The sequence below is a fragment of the Mugil cephalus genome, chromosome 5 (assembly GCF_022458985.1).
Source record: "Mugil cephalus isolate CIBA_MC_2020 chromosome 5, CIBA_Mcephalus_1.1, whole genome shotgun sequence".
NCBI classification, from domain to species: Eukaryota; Metazoa; Chordata; class Actinopteri; order Mugiliformes; family Mugilidae; genus Mugil; species Mugil cephalus.
This window is the reverse complement of record NC_061774.1, coordinates 3960104-3975286: the sequence shown is the minus strand read 5'-3', so window position 1 is coordinate 3975286 and position 15183 is coordinate 3960104. Positions and strand designations below refer to the sequence as shown.

The 15183-nt window shown below is 39.0% G+C and overlaps 1 protein-coding gene across 6 annotated transcripts in view; it reads right to left on the bottom strand.

Annotated features, from left to right (window-relative positions):
- gria2b (glutamate receptor, ionotropic, AMPA 2b) overlaps nucleotides 1–7633 on the bottom strand; it is a 41587-nt gene extending 33954 nt beyond the window's left edge. For 3 of the 6 annotated variants that reach the window (XR_007112799.1, XM_047584601.1, XM_047584602.1), the window contains exons 1-2: nucleotides 7239–7633; nucleotides 6962–7102 (exon numbers count right to left, since the gene is read on the bottom strand). Coding sequence is in view for 5 of the 6 variants with exons in the window: in XM_047584601.1 (XP_047440557.1) it covers nucleotides 6962–7102; nucleotides 7239–7323 (226 nt within the window). In the remaining variant the exon portion in view is untranslated. The remainder of the gene's footprint in view (nucleotides 1–6961; nucleotides 7103–7238) is intronic. The other 3 variants (XM_047584599.1, XM_047584598.1, XM_047584597.1) reach the window with 3 other exon arrangements.
- Between the last annotated feature and the right edge of the window lie 7550 nt (nucleotides 7634–15183).

Sequence of the window (15183 nt, the reverse complement as noted above, 5' to 3'; positions counted from 1 at the left end):
TAGTCAAATCATAATAAGTTTGACAAGAACACCCTGTTACAACGGACGAGGAAACCAGATCAAATCTTAATCGCCGCAATGATGGGAAGGACAGGTTCTCCTTTATGCATGCTAATGAGCGTCCTCCTTCAGCAGAGCTAAAGGTTATTCACTGAATTAATGAAAAAAATACACTTTACTACATATTAATTGCACATATATATGTCAGATTCACATAGGCCTCTTAAACACTAATCAATCCATTAATTGAAGTATATCTTTGTCAATAATATGATTATAAATATTTGATTTATTTTACACACGTTCATTCAGTTTAATCTATTTTCTTTAAACGAACACAAAAAAAAAATATGATTTTATTAAAACTGGACATACAGATAAACTTTATTCCTCCCAACTGCTTTCGACCAAACCTTTATGGATGCTGTTGCAACATTAAGCTCTTCATCGTAATAGTGATGAATTCTACATGGTCCAGACAGCTGATCTATAATCATTCTAGCTACACAGCATCTCTATGACACAGCACTTGACTCTTATGATAAATCTACCCTCCTGCTGTGGTGACAGCTACTCTCCCAATCCTAACTAGTTCTCATATCGAGGCGGCGAGAGTAAGTGGCGTTGTTGGCATCGACACTGTTGTCAACGGACAGGCTTTTAGGGCTTGATGAAAGGCTGGAGAAGAATTTTTTTTTTTTTACAGATCATCACAGATGTAGGAGTGGACATCTAGATGGAGAGCCAAGGATACAGCTTTGGTTTTGTCTTTATCGGATAAAAGTCTGTGCTTAAAGGAGGCAGTCTCTTCATCTTTTACAGATGGTGCAGAGAAACTGTTTTTCTTTTTCATTTTTTGTATGTGTTCAGAATAAATACATTCATACATGATGAAATAATTAATACAAGCCAATCCCCGTTGTATAAAAGCATGGTATCCATCATGAAAAATTTGACCCTCGTCTTGCAATGCCAGCTCATAAAGTGACTCCCTGTTGCATCATCCTCCATCAGTCAGTGCTGCTGGACAGGTAAAATCCAACCAGGATGCATTTTACATTCCACATTTCACACAACTCTTAAAACTCTTAATTCAAACAACACAAAAACACTGGGTCTATATTCTCTGCTCTGTACTGAAATCTGCAGAGTTTCTGTACACATCTATGATCAACTCATCACTCTTCACTGTGACTACAGGGGATGAATACTGGATACTCAGTTACCCAGTACTCGTGCTTGGAAGCTAAATGTCAAACGAGCTCAGACAAACCAAAGGGAAAACAAAAATTAAATTGAGCGTGATTGAGCATTCATGCCTTGGAAACAGCACAGTATGAGAAAAGAATCCGTTTTCATCCTCTGGTATTGTGGCCGCGTTTGATCAAATCTTTGTCAGATAATCACACTGACTCAAGTTATTTCTTTCCATGTGATGAGTCAGTCTGAATTCTATTGCCTTTGATGAAGGCTGTCAAAGTTCGAAAGCTCTGCTAAACTGCAGTTAGTCTCATGTTTATTTCATCTGACTGACATTTAATTGCTATAGGAATTATTGGCAGAATTGTTGACATTTTGGTTGTGTTTGACATTGATTGTGTGTAGCTACTTTTTGAATGGTCTACTATAAGCTGCTGGCTCCCTTAAAGCCAGCACAATACATTCAGCTTTGTCTCATCTTGTCTCGCCTTTGTCTCGTGAATAAATTATGATTTTAAGCTCCTATTCTGGCCTAAAATGTAGTTCGTGTAGAGACTTTGAGATGTACTTGCAACTGTCACTGGAGGACAGAAAACTTTGTTTCCTTCCAAGCTTAGAGCACGAATACATTTGGGCAGCTTGCGGCGGATGCACTGAGAAGACGAAGACATAGGATACGAGACAGGAGTCGACGTCCATCTGAGACCTTTGAATGCTATCTCAGGCTTGTGTTTTTGAGGGCACAGTGATAAGGGCTTGGTTGGGGCTGTATTCAGGGCAAGCTGAGATCCACAGAGGGTTTTTAGCCTCATTTTTGACCGCCGTGCTCCTAGGCCTATTTAATATTTCACAGCTCTCTCTGAAATGGAGGAGAATGCACTTAATTAAGTGTGAACAATAAATTGGCTATAACCAATTCTTTGCAGTGCATGTATACAGTCGGTCCAGGCTTTTGATCAAGGTCGCTGAATGTGCGTGAGCATTTAGATGCATGAAATTACAGTATGACGTGATTCAGCCATGACAAACAAGAACTTTGAAGTGTTAAATCGCCAGCCAGCTGTCAGTGACCTCAAACTGCTCAGTTGGTGTCAGAGGAGGAAAAAGAGGGTGGATAGAGGTGGGCGTTAGACGCAAGAGTATGGGTGCATACTGTACAAGAAGTTTTTCTGATATTTTTTACTGATACAGTGACTGTACAAAGCAAGTCCCAGCATATGGAGCATCCAAGAGAGGGGAAACACGTTACCATAGCCTTAGTGTGGGGACACCATGATTAGGCTGGGAATTAGTACATGGTTTTTGTTATACTTTTGAACGTTATAATATTAACCTGTGACTTTAAGTAAACTAAACAGACTTGAGTTAGTTTTTGATGGACTTCTTTCTTGTGTCTTAAGCAATGTCAGAGCTTTAAATAACTGTATTCCCCTGCTGAAAAGTCTTAATGGTTTAGTCCATTCCTGCAGCTCGGTCTCCTGAGACTGGTAGCTGAACTGCACTACTGCGGATGGACAAGGGTTCAAGTGAGTTTGAAACAAAAAAAAGAAAGAAAGAAAGAAAGAAAGAAAACTATCACTGGAAAACTGACAAAAGTTATTGTATAGTTAGTTATGGTATAGTGCGTAGTTGTTCTAATAATTAGCCTACTTATAAATGTTGTTAAAGAAACAGCTTCAGAGAGTTCTTCCCATTTACGCTGGAAGATTAGTTTTACTGCATAATGATGGTGCTTGTTCAATTTTACGTTGCTTATAATTAAGAGTATAACTTTTGAAAATTGATTAGTTAAATTGGGTGTAATTGGTTTTTACTGAAGGAAATGAGCCGTGAACGACCAGGAATTTGGAGTTTGGAGTCAAATTGAGGAAATTAACATGACTCTACTGGCATGTTAAATAGTGTGGCAGTGGAATTCTATTCTTTGGTTTCAGTTCATGTTATCTGGGTAGTGTAGATTCTTTCAACCTGGTCCAAATCTGTGGACTGTTTAATTGTGTCACAAACTGGGCTGACATGTTGGAAAGACATTTAGCATAATTCAGTAAATAAAAAATCATTTCAATAAGGTCATATTTGACAATGTTATCATGAAATAGAGTAATACAATATGTGGAGCAGCCATTAGATACCTTTCCACCATTAATGTCTTCTGCTATTTAAAATTAAGATCTCAAAACTGTGACAGAACAAATACATTTCAAATTTCAAATCTGCATATACAATAATTATCATTTTCACTTTTGGATTACAGATCACTTAATTACTGAAAATGTTAGAAATCCTACACAAAAAAATGACCTTCGATAATCGTGTGCACCTGTTGTGTAGGTGCTTTGTCCAGTTCATCAACTTTAGCCATTAGTGAATTCTAAAATGTTTTTCTTTGTGATCCTCTACTGTGAAGAAAATGTATATATGGATATATATATAAGTGTAAAACTACAAGAAAGTCCTGCTGCTGTGATACCTTTAAGATCAGAAACCAAAGAAAAAAAGTCAAAGCAACTACACAAACACAACAATCTGAAAACATCCTATACATCGCAGATAAAATGTAGGCAAAGCTCAGCATGAATTGCATCTTTTTAAGGCAAGTTGGACAACCCTCAAGAGACACATTATATAAATAAATGTACCCGACTGACACAGCATTTCTCACAACTTGGTATCAAGCTTCACTGAATCTCTGTGACTGGTAAATGCACAGACCTTTCAAACTCACTGCTTTGTTATGCAGGACTTCTGTTCCCACACTGAAGTTAAGACAACCTTTAAGGCATCATCAAGGGCAAGTTCTCAAACTTGAAGATCTGCAGAAGATGTTATGTGAACGCTTTAAGTGGCTGAGTAGGAACCCTCATATCACTATACTGCACTGAAACACAACACCAAACCAGGAAGAAGTCACAGGGTGTGTTAGTCATCCAGAGTCTCAGAGGTGCCTGTAATCCAGGAAGTTCGAATGCGATTCTTTCAAATTTATTGCTTTGGGTGGACAGCACACCAACGCAACTGTACACACATACAAATACATGGACACAACGACTCCCCTGGTCTTGGCAGCAGATGCAGGCCTGTCCAGATGAACCGTTATTGATGGAGGAATGTATCATCCTCCCTCCCACTGTCTCTGACACACACTGCATTGATGAAGCATGCTGCTGCACAGGCCAAGTACAGCCAGAGTGTGATGTGCGCCATATTTTCTCAGACTCTCATTTCTTGCAAGGAATTAAAATACTTTATCCGACCAAGACAGTACATCATAACGTAGGTGATTGTGCAAGTCTAAGTCAAAAGATGGGTGCCCTTTTCCAAAACTGGTAACATTTATATACATTAAATACAATAATGCCAAAGTAAATCTGGATCTCACATCTAATAGTTCACCAGAGTCAAACTGCCTTTTATCTAAGAATATTGTGCTTTTCTGCTTCCAAATTGGATGTGTATAATCGTTCCTGAAGTTCATCAGAAAGCTTATAGAAACTTGTGGTTTTAGTTTTCATTACTCATCATCTTCTACATCTCTCCCCTCTATTTTCCTCTGTGTGCTGTTTGAAAAAATACATTTAAACAAAAGAAAAAGTGTCGGTGTTAATGTACCATAATTACAGATGGAGGTGGATTGTGAGGCAGGCTGCCATCTACTGGATTAAAAAGCACCCCCACCCACCTCAGCTCACCCCAGCCAATCTCAAGCCTCCCACTCAAGAAGTCAATTAGACGAGGTAGTCTGAGTTCATCCGCGCACATTTTAGAAACACCACACATATGCATGAACACATTCCGCCTGGAATATGTGTAAGGAACACAGAAATGCTTTTTTATTGATTGTTTTTCAGTGTGGTAGTCTTTTGCTTTGCTCAGGGCCTCAGAGTCGCGTAAGATCACACAACATCCATCATGTGTTAATTTTCTGTACCCACTCAATCATCATTCAGGGTCTTAGCTGTTTAGCATAAACCATCTTACATAAGTTGCCCATTTGGTTAATTACACTGACATTAAATACTTTGCTGAACCAGAACATTAGCTTAAAGCATTGCAATACACATTTTTTTTTCTACTTGAAGTCTGATGTTCAAGCTTTTCTTTTTTTTTTGTAGTCCTTATTATTGGGTAAATTTATAATCATAATCTCTACCATTCATTAAAAAAAAAAAAAAAAAAAAACTTGAACTAAAATTATGTTCTGTTAGCTCTAGTCTGCATGTTAACCTCAGTTAATGAAGTTAATCAGTCCAGTTTTGATCAACTTTTATCAATTTTCGTTCCGTCAAATTAGTTTATTTTCTTTTACGTAACACCACATAGACACACTGATCCATCCAGGTTCTCATAGTGATAATGGGGTATGCGAGGTATCAATAGGAAACCACATACATGAAGAACTTAAAGCAGAAAAACGTACTTCAATAGATTTCTGTAAACTGAGCAGAGAAGTCTGAAAACAAACCCCTTAACTGAACGGCTCCGATTTTTCTTTTCCTGCACAGTGCAGTGGTGTTTTTGCAACTAAGACGGGGCACAAATAATTTGAACACTGACATGGCTCTGGCTGTGATCAGTCGGACGCAGCGAGGATCTCCAAGCAGGAAGCTTTTATATGGTAATGAAATCGATTGGACCGATGCGCGCACCAATCAGAAGCGTTTGATTTATGTTTAAGGGGGCTGTTGAGAGGAGCAGTCGCTTGGCAACCGCCTAATGAAATGTAAGAACCGTGGCTATTAAAAATAGCGACCTTAAACCCCGTCTGCCTCTTTTTGAGGAAAAATACAAAGAAAAGCCTAAAGAAAAAGCCAGATTATTTTGAAAAATGTCGCCTCAAGACACGATTGAATTAGATCAATCGCTAATACTGAGTTTACATCAGCTGTCTGATCGAAAAACGCTCTAAGAAGTGATGCTAGAGTTAAATGTGTGGCATATTCATTGGATTGGAGCGTCGTGATTTGGATTTGGTCGTGTTTTTTCCCCCAGAATAAGCTGCCAAACCTCCTAGTGCTTCAGTTGTTAATTCATCGCTTCATATCAATCCCCTACACCCATGCCAATGCGCCGCTGCAGCCACTATGCATGACGCCTAGTCTTTATGTAGGCTGTCCTATAGGAGCCAACAATGGATGAGCCTTGCTCATTGTGACATGCGAAAAGACGTGGCATCGGCAAAAGAAAATCTCAGGAATCACGCCTCAGTTTTCAAACATCAGCAAAAACACTATTAACCTGTGGAAGAAGATTAAATCTCCGTGCTTTTTTTTTTCAAAAAGGAAGAGGGGGAACAATCTTCATTGAACTGGTGGCCTAAAATGGCATTTGTTTAAAGAAACGTATCGATGCTTACAGGAATCATTTATCTCACTTTACTAATTTTTCCAAGTTCAAAATCACGCAGAAAAAGACTGTTGAATGTAAAAACTCACAGTGATCGATATTTATGCAGTGTAGTCTGTTTGATACTTAAATCAGAAGGAATGAAAATTGGATAGATGTGACAGACGGTTACTGTGGAAACCAACTTTCCTCCGCTTACACGATGCTCGCTCATCCTCAACTACCCAGCTCTCAATCTCGATGCGTTTGCTGACAGAATATAGATTAAGGCTGCTCAGATCGTTTCCAACGTAACAACATTAATCTCTTAACTCGGGTTGTGAAAATACAAAAGGTGGGGGACGATATGATGGGCGGATGGTGGGAAAGCTTTGTTTAAATGAAATATATAGAGAGACTATATATGTTCGTGACTTACAACAATTGGTGACGGCAAAACTGTTCGCCACTTCCAGGTTATCAATATGAGGAGTCAGTCTGAATTCCGAGGTGCCAAACTGAACCATCCCTATCCGAAATGCGCTGTACTCTTGATCCGCGCCCCTTGGAAAAAGTCCCCCTGAAATCAACACAAAATATCAGTTACTCTTGCACAATTGTGAAACATTTTCAACCATATTTTTTCTTTTTCTTTTATACACAGTATTGTTTCTAATTCGCCTTTGCGTTTGAATTAGTGGGTAGGCTGTACTCACCAATTTGAACACTGGGCGAGCCTCCAAGCGCGCATCCCCATAAAACCAGCAGAACTGAAACGGATAAATTTACTATCTTTTCCATGTCCACAGTTTAAGTGTCCACATCCACCAGGGGAGTCTGATATTCCGCTTTCTCTCCCAGAGATGTTAGATCCGAGGCATATTGCGAACCTTAAGCCTTGGAGAGAGAGAGGGAGAGAAAAGGGACCGTTTTCTGCAGGTGGTTAGCAGTGAAAGGACACCAGCAGTGAAGGAATGGTCGCCTGCAATGTAGGTCTGCTGTTTCTTCTTCCGCTCCTTCTCGTCGCTCCCCTCCTGCCAGCAGCTGATTCCTCCTCTAAACGCGCAGGGACACTGCGCGTCTTCGTTCGGCGCGCCAGAGATCTTCTCAGCATCACACCCACCAGTGAGGAATGTAAATGAGAAGGCGGACGGACACGAAAAGAGCCGAGAGCCAACCACTTGGTGACAACAATGCAAACTCCTCTTTGAATAAATGACAATGGAAAACCTTGTGTTTGTGATAACATTTGTGTTTAAGTTCTTCAGGGAGCTGCATTAAAACACGGAGTCCTCGGTCACAGTTGATTCACAACATCCTAGCTTTATTAACAGGTGCATTTAAATTGTTGCTGTAACCTATAAGTGCACCCAATTCGTTTGAACATCCCCTTTAGAACTCTCTCTTCCAAGCTTGGCTTGCTTTTCTTGTAGGAGCCCCTAAAGTTAATAATAGAATGATTTAAGATTATAGACACATTTGAACAGCCCTGACCATATGTACACCGGTAACACCGTTTGTACACTTGGCTGCTTGGTTTTCTTCCAATTGAATGTTCAGTGTTTAGTTCTAGAGATATTAATGACAGGTTAGGAAAGCAAAATTCTCTGAAGACCCAAATACTCATGGACATTTAAACCTTCCTTTTTATTTTTTATTTCCAAAGGTCGATCCACTTGTTTGTCACCATGCTTGAGCAAATCTTGTTTCCTTATTGGAAACCTATATTCCAACAAAAATCCTTATGAGACTAAGAGTGCCTCAGCTTGAGATGTGGATACTTGTTTACACTGTAGCCCAGCTTCCATGCCCATATTCCTTATACACTTACTGTAGATAAATGGTTGCATTCAAGTAACACTCCAGAAGTCAATCACAATCCACTCCAATAACCAAAGGAATACTTTCACAGACAGTATTTGTTATTGTTGTTGTGTTTGGCTGAAAAATTACTGAAACATTTAATGGATCAAAACCTGCAGATTGGACTCCTTTAAACTGAGGAATCAATTAATCTGTTCAGAGGTTTTAATGAGAGATTAGGAAGCCACAATTCTCTCAATGCCACTTCAAACTAAAAATAGCCCTTGCATGGATTAGACCTATGACCTCAGTGTAGGGTAAACATGTCTCTAACTACCCTGCTCTCACAGGAGCACAGCTGTAGCAGTTTAGGCATTTTAAGACTACATGAATTAAAGCATAGAAACAAAGCTTTGCCTAATTTGGTTTTAACAATTTGTGACTCTATCTGGTGAATATATTTGCCAATAGTAAGTGTTTAATCAAGGCCATTTGGAGTTTTTGCATAAGATTTAAATCATAATTTTGCGTAGTTGATATTTTTGATTTATTTTGATATATTTTATAGATAGAAATCCTGACCTTCTGATGTTTCGACTCATTCAAGAAACGTTTTTTTAAAAAAGAAACTGGACTTGTTGAATTTCACTTGAAAAACAACCCTCATTTAAAACGTAAAAGGCCGACATTTCTTACTGAGAGAACTCATCAAGTGCATCAGCTGGAGGCTATCACTCATGTCCTCCAGGAATAACCATCAAATGAATCTCCTCTTTAACTTTGATCTAGCGCTCATTTTCACCCCCCTGCATACAAATCCAATGCAAATATGTCCCCACATGGTCCTAGGTGCTATTATGAATTGGGTTAAATGGAGGAGAGCTTGCCTCGCGGCCAACAGGAAATAAGTGGCAGTCCTATCCCCTGGTTTTATGATATGCATATCTCGGTCTCTGCACAGACAGATGTATATTAATCATTGCTGGTGTGAGATAGCTGTCTGGGAGAAAACTAATGAGGCAGAGCGTGAGTGGGAGCTAAGGGTGGTGGCAGTTTAAAGCAACAGTTTGGCTCATTTCAGCACCATGGACAGCACATTGCATGTCAAAATTGCTCCTGTAGAGACGACTCAGCAGCTCCATGACAAGACACGTTTTCGATTCTTTGTCACAGACTAAACTGTAAAAAAATGTATATAAAAAAAAGGCCAAATGACCAGACAGGTTGTTATATTTACTAGATTATCTCAACTCTCAACAACAGGGTTAAACATAAAGTCATCTGATATGGCCTGATGTCTCAGAGAACTGTACACAGCTATGATTAGTATACTGGGTAAGTAGAAATTCAAGCTGTAATGCCTAATTTTGCATTAATCGCCCGAGGATGTTTCTTGGAAAGAACTGTGTCATTTGGGCAGGGATGGCCCCATTACACGTACTGTAGTTTAAATGTTGCACCTTTTCCCGGTGGAGCCTTAGCCTGCTGCACACCAGTGAGAAAAGTACAAATCACAGACATTTCAGCAAATCACAATGAAAATAAATCGAGAGAATTAAATTGCACATTTAAAGAGATTACATCCAAAATTAGTTTTTCTATTCACCGCGTAGGCTGAATTCTGTTTCTGCTGACTGACATATGCTTATCTGTGCTGCTGTTTACTGACTAATGCCTATAGATTTGACCAGAAATGAGTTAGTCAATTAACTGAAAGAGTGCTAACTAAACACTGGCTTGATTAGCAACAAATCACGTAAGACCCAGACCAAAGATCTATAGAATGACATTACAGTGATTTTTTTCTTCAAGAATCAACTGTAAAAATAAATAAATTACACACATGATGCATGGAATCAAAAACTCTCTTCAGCCTCTATGTTTTACTGCCAAGCGCTCTCTGGCTATCTTCCACATGAACTGGACACTGAAACATTTGTTTAGTGATGCTGTTCTCATTGGAAATCCTCCTTCTGGCGAAATAAATTCCACACTCATCTACTTGTGTTCCACACTCTCACATATGTTCATCTGTTTGACCTTGTCTGGACGTTCTGCCATGCATGGATTCACTCTGCTGCTGCTAGACTGAAATGCAATTCCAGTTTGATTATCTTACAGCACTTTCCACAAATGTTCTGAATCTGCAGCCCATGAGATAATTTATCTGTCACAACACTGCGGAGAGTCCTAATGAGTTTTCAGGGCCGACACTAGAGTAACTCATAATCAAATCCTGACACAGCTGGTTTACCTTTGAGCCAATTTGCACAAACAAATAACAATAACAAAATGGAAATATTACAGACGCTGATGAAAATACTTGCCCTGAGAATTCTACATTGTGTCGCCTGTAGAGTAAAAAGCAGGTAAAAGCAAGTCAATGACCTGTTGAGAAACATTTAACCACTCAGGATTATATACTATATATCCTAGAAGTCCTTTGTGACTACTTCCTGGAAAGCGTTCTGGCGTTTAGTTGCTCTTTTCCAGAGAGGCAAACAATGGGAAGGAGTTTAGTGTCTCACTCATGGCCACTTCAAGCAGACACTTAGCTTGTGGTGGACAAACACCACGTGATTGTTGTGTCAACAGAATGCTTATTTTTTATTATTCCCTTCCTTCCATTAACTGTAGTACACAGAACCAGTCTGTAGGGATTTCTTCACTGTCAGCTATTTGGTTTTGGGTCCACTGGGAGTTAAGAGAAGAGTCCTTCTGCTAAATTACTTCCTTTTCATTTATTGTTTTAGTTGACATTTTGAAAATATCCGCCTTGTTTAAACTGACCTTCAAAAATGGGTTTGTAGAGACATTTCCTACATGATTTTTTAAATCAACTATTCAATAGAAATTGGGTGAATTCACAATACACTTAGGAGAATATACAAGGAAATTAAAACAGACAAAAACATATATAATTTATATTATTTATTAATTTATTATTTAATTTATTATAAATATAATTAAAAATAATTATATAATGGAAATTAGAAATTAGAAATTATCAGAAAATATTTCCATCTATACCTACCAGCTTTTGTATGTGTCTTATATTGTATTATAATTCAATATTTTTCATGACATTCCCAAGGCCTGGAGACTATTGGAGACTATTGCACCAGTATGCACTAAGCGCACAGCTAGAGGATTGTTCAGACAAACATCTGTGCTGTCAAATTCAAACCTGAGGTTAAAGTCTCAAAGCGACATCTATGATTGTGTTTTAGTAAGTTTCATGGACAGATGTCGGCTATTCCTATTCCCATCAGTTTGGTAGGTAAAAGGTCTGGAGTTTTGTGTGTGTGTGTGTGTGTGGCATTTGCATTTGGAAGGTGTTGCTGTGGTCAAAGGGCCAATCTCAAGCTGCAAGAAAAAAAAGAGAGAGAGAGAGAGAGATGGTCAGGACTTTAGGAGAAGCCAAAACAACACTTTGATGGATTCTAATAAAAACAGGGAATATCTGAAGGTAAAAAAGGTGAATATTCTCCAAGTGTGTCAGCTAATCTCAACATAATCAACCATACATTTCACAAAACTAAAGACAGAAAGAGCCACAATCAGACTATAACTGAAGGCAGCTGCTGTAAGGCCTGAAGTTTTATTACCTACAAAGGTAATCTATAACACCACAAACCATCTTCTGATCAATACAGCAAGAATCAAGGCAATTATGGTGGATATCTAGGGGTCCAGTCTCCACCTGCAGCCTGTGACCATCACAGCTTGTAGAGGTGGTTCAGACCTATAAGTATCTGGGTCTACAGCTTGATCACAAACTGGGCTGGTTGGCTAACAGACTTAGAATATGAAAAAAGGTCAGAACCGTGTCTATTTCTTCAAGTTTAATCTCTCTATTTGTCCTAACACATTTGAGCAGCACTCTGCACTCTTCCTCCAATTCAGATGCGAACACCTTCCCATACCCATTGTCCATGACAGCTGTAATTACGGTACACCTTCATAAACAGCTAATAATTGTGCAAGTGTACAAGCCTGACGTATATGGACTCTGCTGCAGGCCTTTATCACCACAAATAGTAGATATAATGATCTAACAAGTATTAACCAAGTGTATTAGGGGGATATCTTGCACAAACACGAGCTTAGACAGAAAATAGTGAAAAAGAAAAAAAGCCGAAAGCAAATATAGTGTCTGAGAATGTATGAGAAAATGAAGATAGAACAATCAAGTGTGCACCATCTGACATAGTAAAGGGAAATGGTCTGAGGTTTACTAGTTACTGAGAGAAAGTCAAAGAGGTTTGACTGTGTTTTGTTTTGATCTGTCATGTAAGTGTATAGTTACTCTGACCCTGGTAAACTGATCATCGGCAGAAGTTCCTCATGTGTAGGGGTTTTTTTTAACCTCAGGGAAACCTCAGATGCCAAGTGCACCATACTACTAAACAGCTGAGCAGTAGAAAGCTCACAAAGAAAATGCATTTCCCTCACAGACAGATATTGGTCATCAACACAGAGACATGTCATTTTCCTACATGTCTTTTATATAAATTTGGTCAATGTTTTGGTGTTGTGTCATTGATCATAACACAGCAGTGACTCTGTGACCTACATTTGCTACTAATGCAACTTAAAGGCTCTTTAATAATGCTGTAAAGAGGTGATGTGAATACATAACAAGGCCTTCGGACACACAGAAGTTGCTAAGCCAAGCACACCCTGTAATTAGAACAGTTTTGGTGAGTTGAACCTGCGGGGATCATTCACAAGGTCAGAAACAGTGCTGAGACTGTTCGCTTCAGCATCAGCTTCAGTCAATAGCACTCAGTCTTTACAGTGATGCACTCCGCTCCTTTTATACTTGACCTCTACAACACTGCTCCACCCTCAGATGACATCAGGGGTCCCGAACTAATAACTTAAAGCCCGCTCAGCCCGTACATGAGTTATCAAAGTAATACATTTAAAGTGTGTTATAAAGGGGAATCAATCAGTGACATTTTTTTTATTGTAGTTATGAGTCTCATCTTCTTAATTATAGCATAAAGTTAAAGAAATGTAGCAAAAATGTTTGTGCTCACACCAGTAAAGTGAAGAGAATGTAATCTGTAGCAGATGAAAAGGAAATGAATGAATTTTGGCAGTGATGAAATAGTTTTTTATTATGAAAAAGCTCAATATTTGTAGCAAAAAGAAATCTACAGTATTTCATATGTTAGATGTATTGTTATTATTACGTTAGATGTGTCTTTTTCTGTCTCTTTCGAATGATTCATTCTCTTGATACATTTGCGTCTTCATGTTTTTAATATTACAAAATGCAAAAATAATGGGATGACATTCTTGAAAATTTCACTGGAATTGCAGACACTACACATTCATTCTGTGGGATTACGTTGTCTTGCATCTTTTATGCTCCCTCAGTGCTTTAAAAAAAAAAAAAAAAAAAAAAACTTCATTTTTACCACCCTCTCTTCTGTATTTCCTCCTCTATCTGCCATTTCAGACTTGATGGTATTTCACCTCCACCATTTCATCCCTGACTCTCTTCACTCTCTTTTCTCTGGTTTGTGCAGAACTAACTTTAATGACCGGACCCACAGTCATGGCTGTTTTACAGATTGGTTCAGTCTGGTGGCTGGAACTAAGCTTTTTTCCCACTTTGACCTCTCACAGAAGACGATGGCTCCTCCACACTGTCTTGACTTTAAAGCACTGCCAAAAATCATCCACCAGACAACCGTGTGTCTTGAGAGGAAGTGGAAAACTGTGGCTAACCGGAAATCTGCCGTGCTATGTGGGAAAAAGAACAGCCTATTATGTCTCAAGTTTCAGATAAAACTTAACACCACTGTCTGAACCTGACATTGCATCACAACAAGCTACAAGAAAACAAACTGTGTTTTAACCACATTTCTTGTTGCTTAGTTAGTGATGCCAGGTGTGAAATTACTTATTTCAGTCAATATAAAAAGTGAAATCTCAGATTGTATGATAATTTGTAGAATTCCTGTGTTTTAGAACTGTTTACCACATATATCTTTGATTTGGGGGCCAGGAGACGGTTGTAAAAGCACATCACTGGTGTGTGAAATCCTTGTTTGCAGTAAATGAGCTTCCAATAGGCCTTGCGGCCTCTCCTCCCCCACTGTTCCTCCACTAATCATTGCCTGACTGTCATGGTGCTTGTCTTGGTGGCCTGGGCGGCTGACTGGTGAGAGGTCGTGTTGGATTAGAAAGCACCCTGTGTGATATAGGTTACAGCACTGCGCTATCAGCAGGGTGCCGAGGTGTGGGGGTGGAGCGCGCGCACACACACACACAAACACGTCCTCATTGAGGCGCATGAGTCACACCTGCGAAAAGGGCTGCACTCGATACGTCTAATTCAAACGTTAAGACTCTTAATGTGGTTGCTATTTATTACTGGTGACGGTGCTTACTGGTCTACTGGCTGATTGTTAGTACCAAAGATGTAAATCATTGGCAAATACTTGGTATCCTGTCTAAAGGTTTTTGGCACTGATAATTTATTACCATCTCTTAATATTGTGGTTTATGGACAAAGCATCTGTGGAATCCCCCCTCAACGTTTTATTTTCTTTACTTTGCTCACAACCTGGCATTGCATCTGTTTTTCTCCCAGGAGAGGGTTTTATCTCCTCATTACCTTAAACAAATATAGATGTGGCCATTTGGGGGCACTGCAATGCAAAACCTCTCATTTTACATTCAGTCAGAGTTTAAACAGCCTTTCAGATTAGTTAGAATGAACCATGTTTGTTTGTTTGTTTTTGTTGTTGTTTTCTTTTTTTTTCTTTTTTTTAATCTGTAAATCCGACACTTCTCTTGATGATTCGTGTTCCATGTGTGAGGATTTTCCCATCTGATTCT